Raw genomic sequence first — 20,337 nt, 5'->3', positions numbered from 1 at the left:
TTTATGCTAAATTATGTAGGGAAGCGTGAAATTTTTCAAAAATACCATCAATTCTTCTGTGTCTCCGCTGGCTGATCTCGCTCGTTGGAAGGCGCATACAAACACACACACAGCCGGGATGCGGCAGGTTGATGCAAAACCCGATGACACGACCAGAGAATGAATAGATAATTTAACTAATAATGACATCGTTTATTCTGGTCGGTCAAACTTTCCTCAACCAGCAGCAGCGGTGGGGACCGATCTCCGATGACGGCGGAGAAGAGGAAAATCGCCTGCACGTTTGCTAGCATTATCATGCACCGTGATGCACTTAAATTAATTATTCAGCTCAATCTAGCAGCAGAAATCTCAATTATTAGTGCCTAGATACTATACCGTATACAAGAGTGGCTGGCCTGACTTGGCTTTAAATACGGTCCCCGAATTCCCGTCTCAAGACCACAATCTAAAGTTGGATCAGACTCTAGTCGCGAAACCTCCCTCAACGAGTGCTGCTGCTGGCAGGTCTGTGTGAGTGTATGTGCAACACGCTCGCTTACGAATGGCGAACAGCAGCCGCCATTCCATTACGACATTTTTCGCATGGTTGGCCAAGTGTGGACCCACCGTGAGCTGGGTCTATGGACGGTGATGCGATCCTATACCGTATATATGTACAGCATCAGCAGCAGCAACCACTAATCAAAGAGGCGGTCGAAATGTGCTACTAATGGGCCGGATTATATTTATCTTTTGCAACAAGTTGACAGAAGCATCAACTGTCATCACGTTTCACCATTTGCTAGCGTTGCCATTAGCTACCTTAGTCCTTGGGTGTATGTACATCGGCATGGCTTACTTAGATGAGCGGAACGCGCGCTCAATCGTGCGCACTGTCCAAAACAACAAAATAAAACCCGTACGCTATGTACGCTGCAGCACGCGTTGTGAGGTTATGTGCACTGCGGGTAACGAACCGAACCCCGTACGGTAACGCATCGCCTAGCGGCTAGACCGCCGCTGTGCGGTTGCTCTGGAAGGAAATTTGAAAATTCCAACCGGTTTCCTGGATGACATTTTAATTTTACCCATTTGGCAATGGCCGAAGCCATGTTTGCAAACGCCGAAGAATGATCGTTTCAATTAAGATGGACCGTTTTTTTGTCCAGTTCTTGGAAACATCTACTCGACCCGGACGGAGATATGCGCTAATATAGGTGTGAAATTGTTTCCAAGGCGCAGACATTAGCACCACTTCCTACGGGGCCGAACTGCCCTGATTGGTGGTCACCTTTTGTTTTGATGTACCGCGTGAAATTTGATTCGCCCAGCCGACTTTCGCTGCTGGCGCTGAGCCAGAATAGACCGCGAGGTGCGACGATCTGATTGGTCCCCGACTTTCGGCGTGATCAGCCGCTGCAGCCGTGCGTTCCGTTCTTCATCCTCCACGGCTGTTCAAATTGATGACGTACTACTGTCGACTAGCGAACACACACACATTTCGGCCGAAACCGTACAGCCCAATTTGATCGACTCATTGGAGCGTGAGTGCTAAAATGCGAATTTCGTTAGGGCTATTTAACAAATTAAGCCATCAGTCATGGGGCGTGAAGCAACGAACCGTTTCTTGCGGTTTGGATTGGACATTTTTCAAATGGCCAAATTATCGATCCATCTGCAAGTTTTTAGAGCCTCGGGGGTGCTAATCCAATCATGTCCAGGTCCCGGTTTCTACGGATGGGTTACAGATCTGAAAGATAATCAAAACATTTTCATCAAATCGCTGAAAAGTGGAGTTTATTTCCTTATGAATACATTAAAAAATGCCTCAAATCTTTCTGTAAAAATTCGACATATCAATCTTTTGTTATTTATCTGTAAATATCAATTGCCAATGCCCTCGTTCGAGAAGGAAGAGATTTTTCTCGAGTTTAGTTATCCTCCATGGAGAGATATGCGGAGAAAAACGCGGATAAAATGGCAACCTTCAATTTCATTGTTAAAATCTAGCAGTGTTTCCAGAAAGAGGTAGAAGGCTGGCTCAAGAATTTGACAGTTTCGCTGGCTCAAGATGGCGTCTCAGCATATCTCATCCTGAAGGATAACTACAGTCGTGATTCGCTGGTTGGACATTTTTTAACTGGACCGCTTTTTAGTTGGACCTCCGCTAGTTGGACCAATGTCCAACTAAAAAGCATCTGAACGCCAAAATCTCATGTCAAATTAACTTTGACAGTCAATCTGATAATATTTAGAGAGTTGAATAGATTCATGCACATTGCTAATATCTCCCTTGGAGAGTTTTTGACATTTGTCAGTCGGTCCAACTAGCGAATCATATTCGTTAGTTGGACAAGGCTATGGCCCAACCAGCGAATCACGACTGTACTCAAGTTGAATGCTGTTGACAGGTCCCGAGCTCGATTGAAATGGCATTGACAGCTAAATGGTAACCAATACACGTAGTCTTCTGTGGCATTTTCGTTTTTGGCATTTCATTACACTAATTTAGTAGGCGCTACTCATTCAATTGGAGTATAAAAATATAAAATATAAAAACGAAAACAGGCTACAAGTAAAATAATAACTTGAACATCATCGACAAAGCAGGCCTTGTATAGGATGAACGTGAAAAAATTTACTCCTGTCATCTATGTCCGTAACTTCGTATCACAAGGCGAGCGACACTCCGTGATTTATTGATGAAATGAACTTATAAATTGTAATTCTCTGAACGGATGGATAAAATTGGCAATAGTTAGTTCGGAATGGATTTGCATTTCCAACATTGCTTGAGACTGGGTTTGGAATGGCCGAGGAGGTTTGAAATGTGTTATGAAAAATTGCTCGAAATTCACGTTTTGACAGCTTCAGTGCTCGATGACACTGAACTGATGACTCCAAACGAAACATTTCCGGCAGCATGACTGCAGGAACAAATCAAAACAATAACAAACATTTTGTTGCCAGAATTACTGAAAGATTCGAACATAGAGTATGCAGAGTTGCCAGTTACATAAAATTGGTCGGAGTTCGAGCAAAATTGGATTGAGGTTGGACAGATTTGTTGCAATTTCATAGCTCAACTTGTTAGAAAGTTGTTGGCCTATCTTTCGATAAAATGAATCGAAATCGATTGTATGATTTGAGCCGGAGCTAGTTCAAACTGATCCCGTGAACCCAATTTCACAATCCATCAAAACACGGACGGTGCAAAGGCACCGATGGAAGCATCTTAAATCCTAGTACCTACGACAGTTCGATCCTTACAATAACCATAAACTTTAACCACAACTTCCCGCCGATCCCGGATTATTGTTTTTTTTTCATTGAGTTTGCGCAATCTTTTACAATGTAAGCTTGATGACACCAACCGCCAAAGTCTGTACATATGGTACCTATATATAGTAGAATAGCTTTGCCGGCGATATGTTGGTGTGAGATGCTGTTGATTGTTGATCTCAGCCGCACATCGAGATTAGCTGCTTGCAAGTCGGTACCTGTGTTTACTTATTGTTATTGTGGGTTTCTATGTCAGGGTCCTCACGGATGGATTTTTCTGTGGAATGCCGACGATTGAATTGTGGATTATGCGAGACAGAGACAGAGAGAGAGAGCGAGAAAGCCAAAATGTTATCTGGATTGAAACTTACACGTTTGGGAATCAAATTGTAATTGTTTACTTTGGGAACGGTTCGACTAAATCATCTGCGTACGGTACGTTTGATGTACTTTAAAGGCACCGTGTCACGTCCGGGACATTATGACGCAGAACCGCAGTAATTAGGGAGCAGTAACCCTACTTATATATTTCGAATCGAAGTCTGTTTTTAAAGTTTCGTTTCAGTTCAAATCAGAGTAAATATTACAAGTACATTTGAATGATAATATAGTCTTTGGCAAGGTATCTGCAGCTACGGGCGGAACAGTAATACATACTTTAAATACAGAAAATGTTAGAACAGTTTTGGAACAACACTCCATCTATAAAAGACATGCATTTCAAACACAATAAAGTACTTGATAAAAGTGCTGCCGTGGGAAGTAATTTATGATTTTAATAATTTTATATAACTTTAAAATACCCAGTTCCAAGGGACTGTGTTATGGAATTGTGTTTTCAGTGAGTGATACGTCTAGAAGTGTGATATATTATTGTTTTGTTTTCGTTTAAGCGTTTAGTGAAATGCTGTCTTCGCCACAGTTGTAAAGATTTTTACCAATCCAATTGAAGATACTTAAACTCTAGTTCAAATATTTGTGTTCTGAAAAAGTGTTTGTGTAATCAAAATACAGATCATTTGAAAAAATTATAAAACAGTTAAAATAAAAATAGCGCTGACTGTAGTGATTAGATATTAATGCTGAAACGTATAAATTTACGTAAATGGTAACATTGTAAAAGTTTTTGGCCATTTAAATCCCTTTCCTCTAATGGTATTTTTAAGTGAATAATCCCCCTAAATGTGAGATTTATTTTAATTATCCTTCAAATGTGTATATTTAAATTTATAGCAACTGAAACTTCAGTAAAATTGTAGAGCTTACTTCTGTAAATAGCTCAATATTTTCCTTGACTACGTCAATTAAAATTTAATAATGCATGAAAAAAAAATCGTTATGTGAGTTTGCGTGTAAATTACTCCATGTCCTCTGGTTAGCAGTTGTTGGAGCAGTTCGCGAATCTGAACAAATGAAATTTTTTTTTTTGAATTCAAAATTAGAATACTTTGACACCAGGACATATTACAAATCCAAGTGATGCTAAGGTAGAACAAATATATGCTGTTTCCTGTATCATCGATTCTTCTTGCGCGGAATTGACTTCACTACAAAAAAGTAACTACTGTATCGATTTTGTTGGTTATTTTCGGCAAATTTGAGACTAAGAGAAACGAAAGCAATGAAATTGAAAGACGGATAGGTATTCTAGAGCGAATCAGTTATAAACTTAGAACGGAAAACTAAGACTAGGCAGGCTCATATGGACATGATCGAAAGGAAATATAAATAATTCTTTGCCTTCTGCTAAAGGGCGAACACGAAATTATTGCGACACATACAACAGGGCATAACTTTTTTACCATTGGGTAAAAATCAACCAAATTTTGCACACTTTCTCATTGATGTGTATTATTTACATGCTGTCAAACTCGAAGTCGTGTTTTTCGATTCAACGAAAAAGGAGGTGAACCAACGTGAGTCGAGAGAACAAATTCTTTCCAAACACCTGGAATTTCCTGACCTGTCGCACCGGCAGTTGGGAAAAATGTTGAACATTCACCATTCAACCGCCTCCAGAGTGTTGAAGCGGTTCCAGGAGCGGTTGACGTTGGACCACGGCAAAGGAGCTGGAAGAAAACCGAGACCGGAGAACAAAAAGACGGAGGGAAAGGTGAAACGGATGATTAAAGCGAATCCCAACGTCCCAAGCCGTGATTTTTCTAAAAAGATCGGCATATCGCAGAGCTACGTCCAGCATGCAAAGAAGAGAGCTGGACTGCATACATACAAGGTACAGAACTTCCCAAACCGCGATGAGCGGCAACAATCGACGGCTAAAACTCGGGCACGGAAGCTCTACGAGAAGATGCTGACGAAATATGGCTGCTGTGTGATGGACGACGAAACGTATATAAAAGCAGATTGTAAGCAAATTCCGGGGTTGGAGTTTTTCACCGGCAAGAGCAAGTTCTATGTGGACGACAAATTTAAGAAGAAGAAAATGTCGAAGTTCGCCTACAAATATCTCATTTGACAGGTCATCTGCTCTTGCGGACTGAGGAGTGAGTCTTTCGTGACAAAGGGCACAGTAAATGGCAAGATCTACAAATCTGAGTGCCTCGAGAAGCGCCTTTTGCCGTTCTTGCAGCAGCACGACGAAGCTCCGCTATTTTGGCCAGGTTTGGCATCATGCCACTATTCTAAAAGTGTCCTGGAGTGGTATGAGGCCAATTCTGTCCATTTTGTTCCAAAGGACATGAATCCGCCAAACTGTCCGGAGCTGCGCCCGGTGGAGCAGTACTGGGCAATGATGAAGCGGGAACTTCGGAAGAGCAAGAAGACAGTCAAAGACGAGAAGGATATGTTAAGAAAATGGAAAAAAACTGAGAAACTGGTACCGGATGACACTGTAAAGACTTTGATGGAAGGCATCAAGCGAAAATGCGTTCAATTTTACACTCAAGGCTCCATCGATTAACTTTTGATTTTTGAAGTAAATATATGTAGAAAGCTACCCAAAAATTTTGGTTTGATTTTAAACATTATAAGAAAATTGACATGACATTTTCGGTGTCGCAATAATTTCGTGTTTGCCCTTTAAGTAGGAGTTGGGCGTTGCACCCAAGTCTACCGCATGGTCTATGGTAGAACATAACTCATCATCATGTTTTACCACCGACGCCGGTATTTATCTTTGCAAACACTTCAAATTTGAAAAAAGAGCACCATTTATAGTGAAAAAATCTGGATGGAACTGACAGCACCGTAGCGTGATGTTTTAAAGCTTTTCGGTTCGGTTGCGGTAGGGTTGTCGATTATTAACAAATTCAGGGAATTCTATCTGTTTGATAATCTACCGGGAAGAGGAAGAAAACCAGGACCGGCTGACCCAAATTTGGACCAAGAGGTAGTCAAATTCATCAATCGAAATAAAATGATGTCGATTCGTGATTTGCTAAATATTTTTTTCCTATTTTGAAACTTTCTCATATTAAAGTATAACACTTAGCAGCATAGTGAGCCACTTTTCAAACTGAACGTACTATAGCTGAACAGAAATCTCCTTATACTATCCACACATAATTTTAATAATCTTGTTACTCAAAACGGTAACCAAGTGTGTATGGAGGTTAGTACTTGAAGCACTGAGAACTGATGTAGAAGTAAAGTTTTCAAACTGCGTAAGAAATAAAGCTGTCGTTTTGAAATGTCATCCGCAAGTAGCAACTGGCCACTAGCCGGCGCTACGATAAGCCAACAAAGAATATATGGGCCTTGCATACAAGTTTGTATACAATGATGATTCACGCATGCGAACCTGTGTGCGATTTTGTCAACGTATTTTCATTTAAATGTTTACACAAGTTTGCTCTAGATTCTATGTCTGTTCTCTGTGCTTGAAGGCTTACTTTTACGCACCGCCGCTCACACAGATTGATATTTCACTCAGATCGAGTAATCAACGTAATATATTTATTTCAATATCACATATGATCACAGTCTTGCCTCTCCGGACAGACAAAGTATTAGTAGCTCATTTCAGTGAAACAAACTATGGCCCATCGCAAGAAGCTGACTGGTAAAGTAGCAACAGCTAGTTTTTCCTTTCCGTTTCATTTTTTTTCTTTATTGCCGACAACGAGTAAAGGCGCTTTAAACTAGGCTCCTTAGCCAAGACACGAGATGTAACTGCATCTATCTCATCCTAGGAACATACTACCACAGATAACAGACGTTTAGGCTCGATTTGAATCGTGAGTAAATACCCGCTACTGAGATTCTGAATAAATCAAACGTCTGAAGCACGTTTGGCAAACGTTTGTAGATGGCGCAGTGATCGATACAATGCAGTTAGAGTGTAGCTGTCAAACACGTATAGCAAACAGTTGTGCAGATGGCAACAGTGAAACACGGATTTCCAACGTTTAGCAATTTGAAAGTTTACACAGGTTTTTGAAAAATTTTTGTTCTAGCCTAAACGTCTGTTATCTGTGATACTACCAAAGAAGTTAAATAAACCTCCTTAGACTAGTAACTCGCGTAAACTAAAAGGATCGGTACGGTTGGTACGGTTTCTGAATTTTCAAAGATCGAAATGATTTCGCTGGTTAATGTTTTCAAATAATTAGATTGCCGTTCAATTTTTAATCACACTGAGAGAATATATTCGTATATTCGCTAAGAATTAGTTTCGTACAGACCATTTTCGTAAAACTCACGCATTATTTTTTATACATTTAATGAATCATGCCTAGTTCTATTGAAACACTTTTATTTTTATTGCGAATTATTCGTAGAAACCACGAAACGACTTTCGTTGACTTATGAATCGGTATGATTAGGTAAACGAATGGTTCGATGAAATATACGAAAGACTTTCTAATATTCACAAGCACATTTCGTAATATTAACAATGAAAATAAAAACAATCTCAATGGGGGTATAATATGGTGTCCTTGTTGTTGTGTGTCAAGGAATTGTTAATCATCTCGACGGTCAAATAGTAAATAACCTCGTCCGTGCTTTGATTGGGGTGTGAGAGTCGCAATAAGCAGTTTTTGCACCACAACAAGAAGGGTGACATTGGCAACTTCGATCCTGATCCATTTGCCAGCCTGCTGGGTATAAGTCACTTAGAAATCATTCCCTTCTGATTACATATGTAACAAACCAGTCGCTATCCAATAGGGTATGGTATTTTTTTTTAATTTTCAAAGCCCCCCCCCTCTCATATTGTGATAAATGTCAAAGGAAGCTCAGATGCCAAATTTCACATCATTTGGAATGATGTTTCTGAATTTTACCGCCAACGAATCTATTTATGTTGAATTTCTAAGAATTTTCCACGTTCAACAAAGTATATTTTATGAAAATTGATTGAAAAATAATAGAGATATATGCACGAGAAAATGATAAAATTTAATATGAATGACAAAAGCCCCTATAACCCCGACTCGTATTTATACAACGGTCAAACAGGTTCCGTTCGATTTCTGAGATTTTTTCACATTATTTTTTTTATTTCGATCAAAGAGGTTTTAACCTTAAGGTCATTCGCCTCTTCGGGTTAGAAAAATCTCTTATGAAAAATTTCTAAACCTATGTGCGGGGTCGGGAATTGAACCCAGGTGCGCTGCGTACAAGGCAATCGATTTACCAACAACGCTACGCCCACTCCCTTTGTTTCACTTTAGAAAAACTGCAAAATATGTATGATTTGCATCACGGAACAAATTTTTTTTTTTAAATAGAGAATTTCAGGGCCAAAATGACCCAGTAGCCCTCTTTCCCGTATTTTTCTAGGAACAGGAATATCTCCATTCAAATACTAAGGTTATTTCCTTTAAAAATAGGTATAAATTGTTATGTTATAATTGCTAGTTCAAAAGTTATAACAAGACGGCGCCGGTGGTTGAGTGGTAAGCGTGACCGCCAGTCATTCCAATTTACCTGGGTTCAATTCCAGCCGAGGTCATTGAGATTTTTCTGAGGTAAAAAAATCTGTGGTCACGTCTTCCTTCGGAAGGGAAGTAAATCCGTTGGTCCCCGGTCTATGAGTTTGGTGGATCGATATCTAGTCCAGATAGTGAAGTCACCTCTCTGGCGTCGGTAAAGAAGAAGTGATCCAACTTCTATACTCTTACTAACTATAAATATCCTCCTCCCGCGATACTTGTGAAGTGCGCAGTAGTATATACGGCCTCTAGCAAAAGCAAGTATCGGACTAACTATACCTTCCCTTTCCTTCCGCGATCTACATTCGGGCCTGGCCGGCGCTGGCATTGATCAATACTTTAGGATTACCAGGAGTTGCACATTGAAAGATGTTTCGCTATTCCCAAGCATAATTATCTACTTATTCTCTGTGCAACTTCAGCTAGCCCAGATCGATAACGGAGTAGCAGCCAGGGGTGGTCGCACAAGCTCAAGCTCAATTGCTACTTCAAAAGTTATAACATTTAATATAAATTTTTCCTCCATATTTTTCCATAGCACTAATTTCAAAAATTTCAAGCGAAGTAGGCGGGAGTTTAGAATTGTCCAAATGATGTGAAATTTGGAATCTAAGCTTACTTTGACATTTGTCACAATATGAGAGGGAGGGCCATAGATAATTAAAAAAAACTTTTGCAATGCCCTACTATCCAACAGGAAAAAATATTTCAAATCGAATCGATCACAGAATTCATGTGTTTACCGCCAATGGCTGCAGTTGCCTTTAACAGAAAAGTTGAAATTAAGCCAGCAAACAACCTTCATTAGGGCCATTAGGGCCAAAATAGGTTGGATCCATTAGCAGATGTTTTTATGCGCACACCACATTGACGGTCTCGAGGGACTAAGAATCTCCTTTCAACAATCAAATTCATACATTCTTTGTTTTGACGTGAGCCACGTTTTTTCGTCTGTTCAAGGTTTTTAGGAACGTGTCCAATAGAAAATAGACATAGAAAGAATGACCGGAACGGTGACAATTCATCTTTTATTGGATACACTGAGAAAAAATAAAATTTAACCATTTGAATGATGCAATTAGCATTACTCACTAATGCACTGCTTGATGGTTTAAGAAGAGCGCGTCAAATTTACCGTGCGTCGACATATAAGAATAACAACACCAACAACATAATCCAAAATAATTAGGTGGTCAATCCTATCCTCTCACTAGGGACAGGCGATTCACGTACCCTAATCCAAGACATAGTTTGAATAATGCCCTGATGTACTCTCCCATACCCAGCATATTTGTTATGAAATATAGGCAAATGAAATAAATATAAATATGGATCAAAAATTAAAATTTCATAAATTAGTTCTGCTTAGCTGTCATGAAATATACAAAAATTGAATGTGCCGATGATGATGATCTGATATCATCTCATCCTTGCTTTAAAGTCACAAAAAATATTCACTATCCATTTTGTTATAGCTATTCCAACGTGGCAACAACAACAGCGTTGGAATTGCTAGAACCAGAAGTAATAGAAATGAAATTTCGGATTGAGTACCATCATTATTTCTGACATACATACGTGCCTAGAACAACAGCTCATGATATAAAGAATGGAAAATATTATTTTTCATTCAAAGAATCTTCCAATATTCCTGCTTCCCCAATAGTTTCCTCTCTTATTATTGGCCATCATAGATAAACTTACGCAAACTGTTTGTTGCGAGAGAGATTTTTCCTAGGGACAGATCATTCTACAAATGTACAACCAATTTGCAGCACATTTGAAAAAAATACATTTAATGTCCATTTTCGCATCAACTTTGCACTCCCTCGCAGACAAGTCCGTTCATCAAACGCCTTCCGCTGATCCACTTCGTTTGATGTTTTGTTGGATGTAGAGCTAGTTTCTTGTAGTGCTCTGACGTCGTACGTACGCAGCACAAAATACAATCTAAATTTCTATTTTGATGTCAAAAAAGGCGTTTAATTTTGTTGATTTTTAAAAGTGATCTGTCCCTAGGATTTTTGCATGTATTGTGATGAGTTGCCGAAATAAATAAGCACGCAGAAAAAAACATATTGTGATGCCTAACAATTTTGTTATATATAAGCTAGCTAAATAAAGGATTAATTTCAAGAAATATATTAGTCGGTTTGATTTCCAGCTATCTTCGAAACAATAAGTTTAATTGAAGCGATAAAAGGATTATTCAATTTATCTGCAATATATATATATATATATATATATATATATATATATATATATATATATATATATATATATATATATATATATATATATATATATATATATATATATATATATATATATATATATATATATATATATATATATATATATATATATATATATATATATATATATATATATATATATATATATATATATATATATATATATATATATATATATATATATATATATATATATATATATATATATATATATATATATATATATATATATATATATATAATTACAACGAACAATGTCAGTAAGTTTTAAATATACAGAATGGTAGCTTCAATAAAACTTTTGTTTGATTTTAACTCAAAATATTTGTTTTTCCAATAAAAGAATTGTGTTGTTTTAATTTATAAAACATTGAAGAATAAATCGAATTATTTTATCTATGTAGTAACTACCATTTATTTGGGACAAAAGTGGATGAATATTGTGCCAAGTAAAGGACCAATTTGAAGTGATTTATTTATTGAATAAACATTTATCTGACTCTGATGACATGTCAGTGCATTACACTTTGCTCTACTACTCCCTAAAAAGCAAATTGCATTAAAAAAAATTTGCGCATGAAGAGCACAATTTCTATAATTTTAGTATGTCATGGATTTGCGTTTCGTCTTTGCCTAATCAGTATCAAGTCGGTCAACCGAACACTGATGAGACGAAATCAACGCGCATATCCACGACTTACTTAAGTTGTAGATATTGTGCCTATAACGAACAAATTTTTAATCCTATTTTCTTCTAAGCTTAAGGCATTGGAATGTTAGAAGAAACATGTTTCGATTTGTATTTTTAGCCTTTAAAAAACCTAGAAGAATGGTCGTTAGTCTAACGTAAAACTCAAGACTGTGTACGGAAAAAGGACACACTCAATTGTTTGCACCTTTCTACCGTGTGGATAAAAATTACTTAAGTTGACTGAAAGGAGTTCATGGTGTAATGTTGACATCGACAGAGTTTCATCAAAATTTGTCAATTTAAAATTTAGGGCACTCGTGAAAATATATATCCATCCCATTGGTGGATCGGTTGGCAGCGTACATTCAACCGTTTCTCATGACTCATGACGTCCAAGCACCAGTAGATAACCTAGCGGAATGATAATAGCAGCAAGACACACAACGCAGCAGATCTGAAAAAAGCGATGCAGCATTTCGATTAGGGATGTTGCAAAAAAAGAGTAAGTTTTAATTTGTTTTGCGCAAAAATATTCAATAAATCGTTTTGGACTAAAAAATACGAAGCGGAGCCGAAATTCGTGCAAGGAAGCTGTACAGGACGTGTCTAATAAAGTCATTCTCCTCTGTAATGGATGTTGAGATTTAGATCAAAACCGAGAGTGCATGATAGAAGTTTTTAAAATTAAAAAAATCCACATCTGGCAAGCCATCTGCGGATGTGGGTAAATAGATTTGCCCTTTATCATATCTTCATTCGTCAACAGACAAATCCAAGAGAACATAAGCCTTCAGAAGCGTCTCCTTTGCTTGACAATAAGTATACGTCTCATTTGCTCAACCCAACCTAAGTCTTTTAAGCGAAGAAACAAACCAGATTTTGAACGTGGGCTCTTAAACAAAAACAACTACAACATTTAATGGGCGTCACCTATCTTTATTATTCGCTGCTGACATTGCCGTCCATGAATTTGACTAACAATTGATTGGTTTGATAGGTAATATTTAAAAAGACAAACAAGTAATGAGTTATAAAATAAAATAATTTGTGAAGATGAATTACGTAAAATTTGACTTTACACAACGGTAAAGCGGTAGCGATTTTTCCAATCAACTTACACCCCGACCAAGAGACCACCAACGTTGCAACCCAAACTCAAACCCAAGACGACCACTTGTCCTCGCTTCCTAAAGTCCGCGAGCCGCTGTCCAAAGTTACTAATTAGCGTTAAAATCTCACTCACCACATCCAACCGTGAAGGAAAAAAAACAAAAACCAGACAATATGCAACAATTGATGAGATAAAACGGAACCATTCCACATCGATCCGCTTCTCCGACCGCAATGTTAAAAAAAACACGCGTCATTTTACAATAATGACCGCGTATTCGTCGCGCTTTACGCGTCCGCTTTCCACCACCGTTTCCATCGTTACCAACCGAATCCGAGTCGCGTCCCACTTCGATTCCACGGTGCTAGCAGAACGCTGCAGCTTGATCAATTTGAAAATTGAGTGTCAAATTTATTTCCGCTGACCCATTGCCGAAATGTTGAAACGCTTCGTTAGCTGCTAACCGGAGTGTCTACTCATCCTTGTAGCGTGCCCTCCTCTATTCAATCGATCCGTTTTCTCGTTTGCCATTAGATAAAAAGTCCTTCGCCTCGATAGCCAGCCGTGCCTGTGTTGGTTTCATTCACGTAACCTTGCCTGGTTTTACGCGCACATGGCGAAGGATTAAGAGTGTCCTGTTTACGCCTTACCTTTCCCGTTCTTCCCTAGCCCTACTCGTCCGATGGCATCTGTCAGAGACACGCACGAACGCAGCGGAACGCAAAAGTTTGCATCATTTTCCACACATCATTTTACCTTAATCTTTTCGCAGTTCTCTCTCTCTCTCACGCCCCACGTCTGTCTGTCCCGTTCGCTCACACACCCCGAAAACTACAAACACAAACAACCCTGTCCTCCCGCGGCTCAGATCGGCAGTCGAAGAATATTTCACCGACATCAGAACAATCCAAGTGCGTGCCGGGGTTTTTCGTTTTTTTTTTTTCTGTTTGTAACCAGAAACCAGGGAACCGAGAGGAATTGTCAATAAAATGGATTTTGATTATGAAATTGTGTGTGAAAAGCTCGACAGGGTACCGGTACCCGACCATTTTTCCGAAAACTCCTCCCCATTAGCTATGCTCGCTGGCAGCAGATTGGCCGTTCAGCTGTGACGGGTGGTAGTAGACTGGCACGCCCCTTTTCACGCTGTGTCAGTCAATCGATACGCACACAACCCGCCCGTCATCCGCACACGGCCCACGCAGCGGTTGTGTTGGTGTCCGATTCGGCGATTCGATGCAAGAGCTTATGCGCGCGTGTGTGTGTGTGAGTTTGTGCAACTCAGTACCGTTGGCTTTCGGCAGCACTCTAGCCGGGTGAGAGCGAGAGCACCCGCGGGGTTCAGCTTCTGCACAGATGATCGCCGCAGTGTGCCATGAACGGACTGATAGCCCAAACGCGGAAAGTTCTTGTTGCTGGTTGTCCCGTGCTCGTCGTTTCGTCGTCATTCGCGCTTAGTGTGTTGCGTTCCGACGCCGTGTGAATCTAGTTTTTTTTTCGCGAAGAAAAAAAATATACGAATCGTTATTTCCGTGTGAGACGAGCTCTTGGTTTGATGTGCCGGTTTATGTCAACTGTCACTGTTACGGTACGGTTGACCGGAGCTCGGTACCCGTTCGAGAACTGGCCAGTGGTAGAAGGAGTGCGCGTGTGTTCTGTGTTGTCGTAGAAAGAAGCAACCCAGTGGAGCAGCAAAAGTCAATCCCTTCCTTCCTGTTGCAGGGGGATCCTTTCCCGGGTCGTGGTCCAGTGATTATGTGCTCGTAAAAGTGGTCATCCATGGTAGCACTCAGCAGTAAACAGTCGATTTTCGGGATCAATGTCGCTGTGGATGAGAGAAGATGAGACGTTACTACTGGTAAGGATAACCGTCAGCCATTAGACTTTTGGATCATCAGATGTGTATCAGAAATCAAAGCAAGCGAAATACCTCATATTCAGAAAAAAATTTAAATAAATCGTAGCAATCGTGGAGTGAACACTCAACACACCTAACTAAATCTAGGGAAAGTGCCTTACAGTACCGAAAAGCAGGAATACACAAGATTTTAACAACAACAACAACAGATCAACCGATAGTACAAAACTATATCGAAAATCTTTGAATAATAAACATAAACTCAGTAGTGAATAGTGTGTGTCTGTGTGTGGACAAGCGCACTGCTAGGTGGATTAACCATTGCTAGTAATCGATCAAAAGCCAGCAAAGTTGGAGCCGACAGCGAGATTCATCGGTACCGATTTGTTGCCCAAGTTTAGCAACAAATCTTTGGGCCTCGTTGGCCCACCACCTCCACCACTACCATCAACAGTTCAGCTTTTTCTGCCGCCGCAGCCGCTGCCGCCGCCGAAGCAGACACCGCCTTCGCAAGCGCAATCGGAGGACACGCGAAAGGCAACCACCATCAAGATGGAACCAGGTGAGTTCTTGTTCGATGATCTACATATAGGTAGAAGAGAGTGAAATACGATCCCGTGATGGGGACTGCACATTCCACGGCGCGACTAAAATCCGGTAGCCGTATGGGATGGGATCGCTTGCGCTTGGTTGGGGGCAACTGATCCCATCGGGACCGATCCCGCGGGGACAGATAACAAAAAGTTGTTCGACACCCGAGAAAACATGAAATCAAGATGACCGAAAAATGTCAAAAGTCTACCTTTATCTGAATTGTGACGTTTCTTTCTGCGTCCCACATCGCGTTCTGTTTTTTTTCCTTCTTCTCGTAGGGCCTGCGGCCCTGCCGCAATACGTCAAACCGAGTGTGTACAAAACAAAAAGAAGAGAAAAATTCAACCCGAAAGGTGCAGACTTTAACCTATTACCCGTCTGACAGACAGCGGTTTCGGGATCAAGCTACCTCGTCCATCAGCTAAAACCAGCTAATCCATCTTCCTCGGCCCATCTCATCGCCCACGAAGGTTGAAGATTGAAGCGAGATCGGGCTCTTCTTTCATTTGTTTGTTTGCTTGCTTACTTGCCTGCTGGCTGGCCGACCGGAGAGGTCTCCTCACTGTTGCTGGATAAATATTTGCTCTTCTGGTTCTGCTGATGCCCGGTCCGGGGTCGAAACGCGGAATGCTTCTTAGTTCTTTTAGACACAGGCGCGCTGGTGCAGGTTCTTAGGTTTAATTAGCCATACCTTGGACGGGAACGGGCTACCGAATAGCTACCGGTTGCGGCGGAGGCACTAGAACACAAACAAACGCCGGACAAACAAGTTGGCGGTTAGAAAGTGTTTTTTTCTGAGGTTGAAGTTATGGGTTAGTTCGGTTCTTTCTTTGATTTTTTAGAATCAAATAGTTTGCAAGAATGATGAGAATAATTACTCTTTGAACTCTTTGCAATATACCATCAAGCAAGTGCCCACATAAAATAAAAAATCAACTGTCAAAAGTGAGATTTTGAAATTTCAACATCCAAAACCAGTTGACGTTGTATAAACTGAGTGGCAAGTTATCAAATGATCCAACGATCTGTAGTCCACCAAATCGACGTCTTCTGATTTGTTTTGTTTCCACAGTCTCTATTTTTAGGGCGTTCGCGAGATTTCCCGGGAAATCATCGATTTATATTCAGAATCCCGGGAAGCTGACACCCATCGCGAAATGGAAGCTCTAGTTGGTACGGAAGTTGACCAAATAAAAACACCCGAAATGCGCGGTTCTCAAACCAAATAAATATAACCGTGCATCCACATGCTTCTCGTTCGACTAGCGAACGATGAATGAAGCACTTAGCACCAAAAATGCAAGCGGGACTTTTATAACTTCCCAATATTAGATTTGGTCTGTTAGATGCACTATACTGACGGCTCTGCCTGAAATAGACTATTAAATTTCCGCCTTACTTTCGCAGTTTTGTGTTATTCGAAGAAGTCATGCATACTTCGAAATTTATTTGAAAACTGATGACTATTTTTCCAATTGATTAGTGGATATATAATGTAATTCCACTCAGTACAATGAAAGTTACGAACGTTCAAAAGCTTTCCCACCTAATTTGGCAAAAAAGAGTTCTAATCACTAAATATCATCGAGCAAGTAAACAGCCCATCCCAAGCCTCGAGCAACAAACAGTGGCTAGCTGTACGACCAGATGCTGATGAAACTCAACGAATATGGTTTGATTTATGATGAAACCTATGCGATAATCGATTTCAAATAAATTCCGTAGCTAAAATTTTTCGCGAACAAAATATGATTTGGCAATGAATCTGTTTCTGTGGCAATAAAACCAGCGTTTTTTGTGACAACTGTCCTTACAGCAAGGATGTGCTACAATGATACGACAGTGGAGTCCAGTTCATCACAAAGGAGCAGAATTCACTGAATTGTCCCCAGCTCCGTCCAATAGCGAAATATTGAGCGATAATGAAATGGAAACTGAAAATGAGCACAATCTCCAGCGACATTGGTCGGATGGCGAATTCATGGAATCAGGTTAAGACCGTGACTGAAGAAGGTGTGTGCCAGATTAAGAGCGACATCAACAGAAAAGTACGTGGGTTTCTTCGAAATAACGATGACGATTTGTTTCAGTTATCTTCGCAAAAGAAAATTTTATTACCTTTGCTTCATACTTTAACAATTATTTGATTGAAAGAAAGGTTAAGCAAATACACACATTTAAAAGTGCCACATTTATAAGAATCTAGCCCTCTATGGAAAAAAAGATGTCTCGCACACTGCTTGTCGTAAAAACGAGCGCTAATTTCAAACTCTGCCTGGTTGCTTTGAAAATCGAAGTCTTCCGACCGCAGCTGCAGATTCCCTGCCAGATCAACAAAACCAAATTTATATTTTTGGGCACAATTCGTAAAACTTCTGTCACCGAAGCTGTTTGAAATCTAATTCGACACACGTTTCATCGTCCATAAGGATGGATCCAGCGCCTGATGATACAGCATTCGCGGCCCGTATTTTGGCCACACTGTTTTGCTGTACGATCCATGTTTCGAGCTGAACAGCACAGAGTTGGTTGACCAGGAATTAGCGTCCCCAGCAATTGAAGGGAAAATTAAAAGTATACATTTTGAATAAAATGATATAGGACGTTTTTATGTAATTTTGGTACGCTGAATTCGTTTTCGATATTAAAACATTTCAAAAATGAACATTAACTATTCATTAGGGTGCCTCAAAAATTTTTTTTTGCTAAATCATTCTTAAAATTTGTGTATAGTAATTTTCGTGTGCTAAATCGTTTTTGGTATTAACATTTACACAAAAAAAATCATTATACATTAGGGTGGCTCAAAAATAATTATTTTGTTGTGAAGGTTCAAAAATTTTTTAAGGACGTTTTTGTGCACTGAATTTCATATGTTGGTTATAGAAAATAGAAATTAACTTTACTACTTATTAGAGTGGCTCAAAAGTAAATATTTTGTCTTTTATAAAGATTTCTTTCAATTGTAATTTTGGAATTCATTTTCCGTATTGTAACGAATTGATTCTCATTATGTGGCTTTACAAATGACTATATTATTTTTAAGGATCAAATAAGATGTGATCGACTAATTTTGGAACGTTTAATTCATTAGTGCGTTATTTGGTATGAATACTATATTTTTTTCATTTTCAAAACAAACATTTTGAGCGTCTTAGTGGAATAGATGGTTAACGATTTTGTTTTCGCTGGTGTGTTTTAAGTTGCTTAGATTGCTTATTTCAAATCTTAAATTAAAATAAATCCAAAATCCTTTTTTCGCGTATATGGTTCATTTAAAAATGGTCTTATTTTATTAGGATAATATCGCATACCCTTAAGCTATATCAGCGCTATGCAAACTCGGAAAAAATAGTCTCACCAAATGACTAGAACTCAACTGTGTTCACTCAATTTGACAGTTATTGCGTAAGATAGCAAAAATAGTTCATGAAACATTTTATAACACATTTCAGATGGTTGAAAATATTTACTGAATTTTAAACATTCTTAATTCCTTTACCACTTAAAAACCATACTTCCCATTCGGTTCCTTACTCTTGATCACTAGTAAAACCCTTGTAGATCATGCTCTAAATGCTATTTGAAAGTTGTGCATAAATTAGTGTCATTATTCTAGTCATAAAGTGAATATTCAAATTAAATATCAGTAATAACCATGCGTCTCCATTCACAGTTTTTTTTTTCAAATTTGACTGCTTATCGCAAGTTTTCGCAAAACTAGCATAGGCTCATTTTAAAGAGAAAATGAAAAGCTTTCGAATGAGCATAGTGTGATCGCGGGCATTCACGGGCGTCGTTGTTGTTATCGCTTTAGAAGTTCGAATTCAATAAAAAATTCATGAGAAATCGTTATCTAAACACTAACTAAACCAACTAGTGACTTATTTTTGGCGATTTTACGATGTAATTTTATCACACGGATAATGTTGGTGAAGTGATGCAATTCATAAAATCAACCGTTTCTTTGAAAAACGAGAATAACCGTATGTAGTTCCTATGGTGAAATAATGCAAAAAACACTTGAGTTATGCCCTTCAAAAAGCTGTCAAAAATTCATTTTGCATTCAAATCACCTAAAATCTCGCGAAAATGTCTCTGATGGCTCAGCTGATACGAGAAAAATACTAGTGAGAATATCGCATAACCTTCATATATGGACTTAAGTCCGGGCTCGTCCCACTGTGCACTGCGCTGTAGAGCCATTTGACTTCATTCATAGAGATCGGAAAATGTGTGTGTGTGTACGTGTCTATGTAACCAAAAAGTCACACCATTTGATCAGAAATTGTTAAACTACTAAACATATGATGAATTTTATTTGAATCGGAGTTTCTGTTCCGGAGTTACGAGTTGAAGAGTACGGTCGCGCAAGAAATTTTCCAACAAACTAGAACAGGATTACGTCTAAATGATTATTAAAATAAGTACCAAACTGCTTACAGTATCTAGTTTAGAACGGCAATGACCGACCAGGTAATTTAGTCAAATTGACCACCTCAGACTGTTCGAGATACACGGGGGGAAGCAGTCAAGCTCTTGAACCAATAGCGCCAAGTTATGGTTTGAGCCAGGAACCCTCAACTTGGTCGAGAAGCATTAACAAACATTCCATAAATTTCAAAATTGCGATGACGAAAATATTTTAAAATATAACTCGAAGGAAC

The 20,337-nt window shown here is 39.2% G+C and overlaps 1 protein-coding gene across 1 annotated transcript in view; it reads left to right on the top strand.

Annotated features, from left to right (window-relative positions):
• Positions 1 to 14,587: 14,587 nt before the first annotated feature.
• The window catches only part of LOC131686243 (paired box protein Pax-1), a 159,597-nt gene continuing 153,847 nt past the window's right edge, over positions 14,588 to 20,337 (top strand). The window contains exon 1 of the mRNA XM_058970507.1: positions 14,588 to 15,638. Coding sequence (XP_058826490.1) covers positions 15,629 to 15,638 — 10 coding nt within the window. The 5' untranslated portion in view covers positions 14,588 to 15,628. The remainder of the gene's footprint in view (positions 15,639 to 20,337) is intronic.

This window comes from Topomyia yanbarensis, chromosome 1, assembly GCF_030247195.1.
Source record: "Topomyia yanbarensis strain Yona2022 chromosome 1, ASM3024719v1, whole genome shotgun sequence".
NCBI classification, from domain to species: domain Eukaryota; kingdom Metazoa; phylum Arthropoda; class Insecta; order Diptera; family Culicidae; genus Topomyia; species Topomyia yanbarensis.
This window is presented reverse-complemented; position numbering and strand designations above follow the sequence as displayed.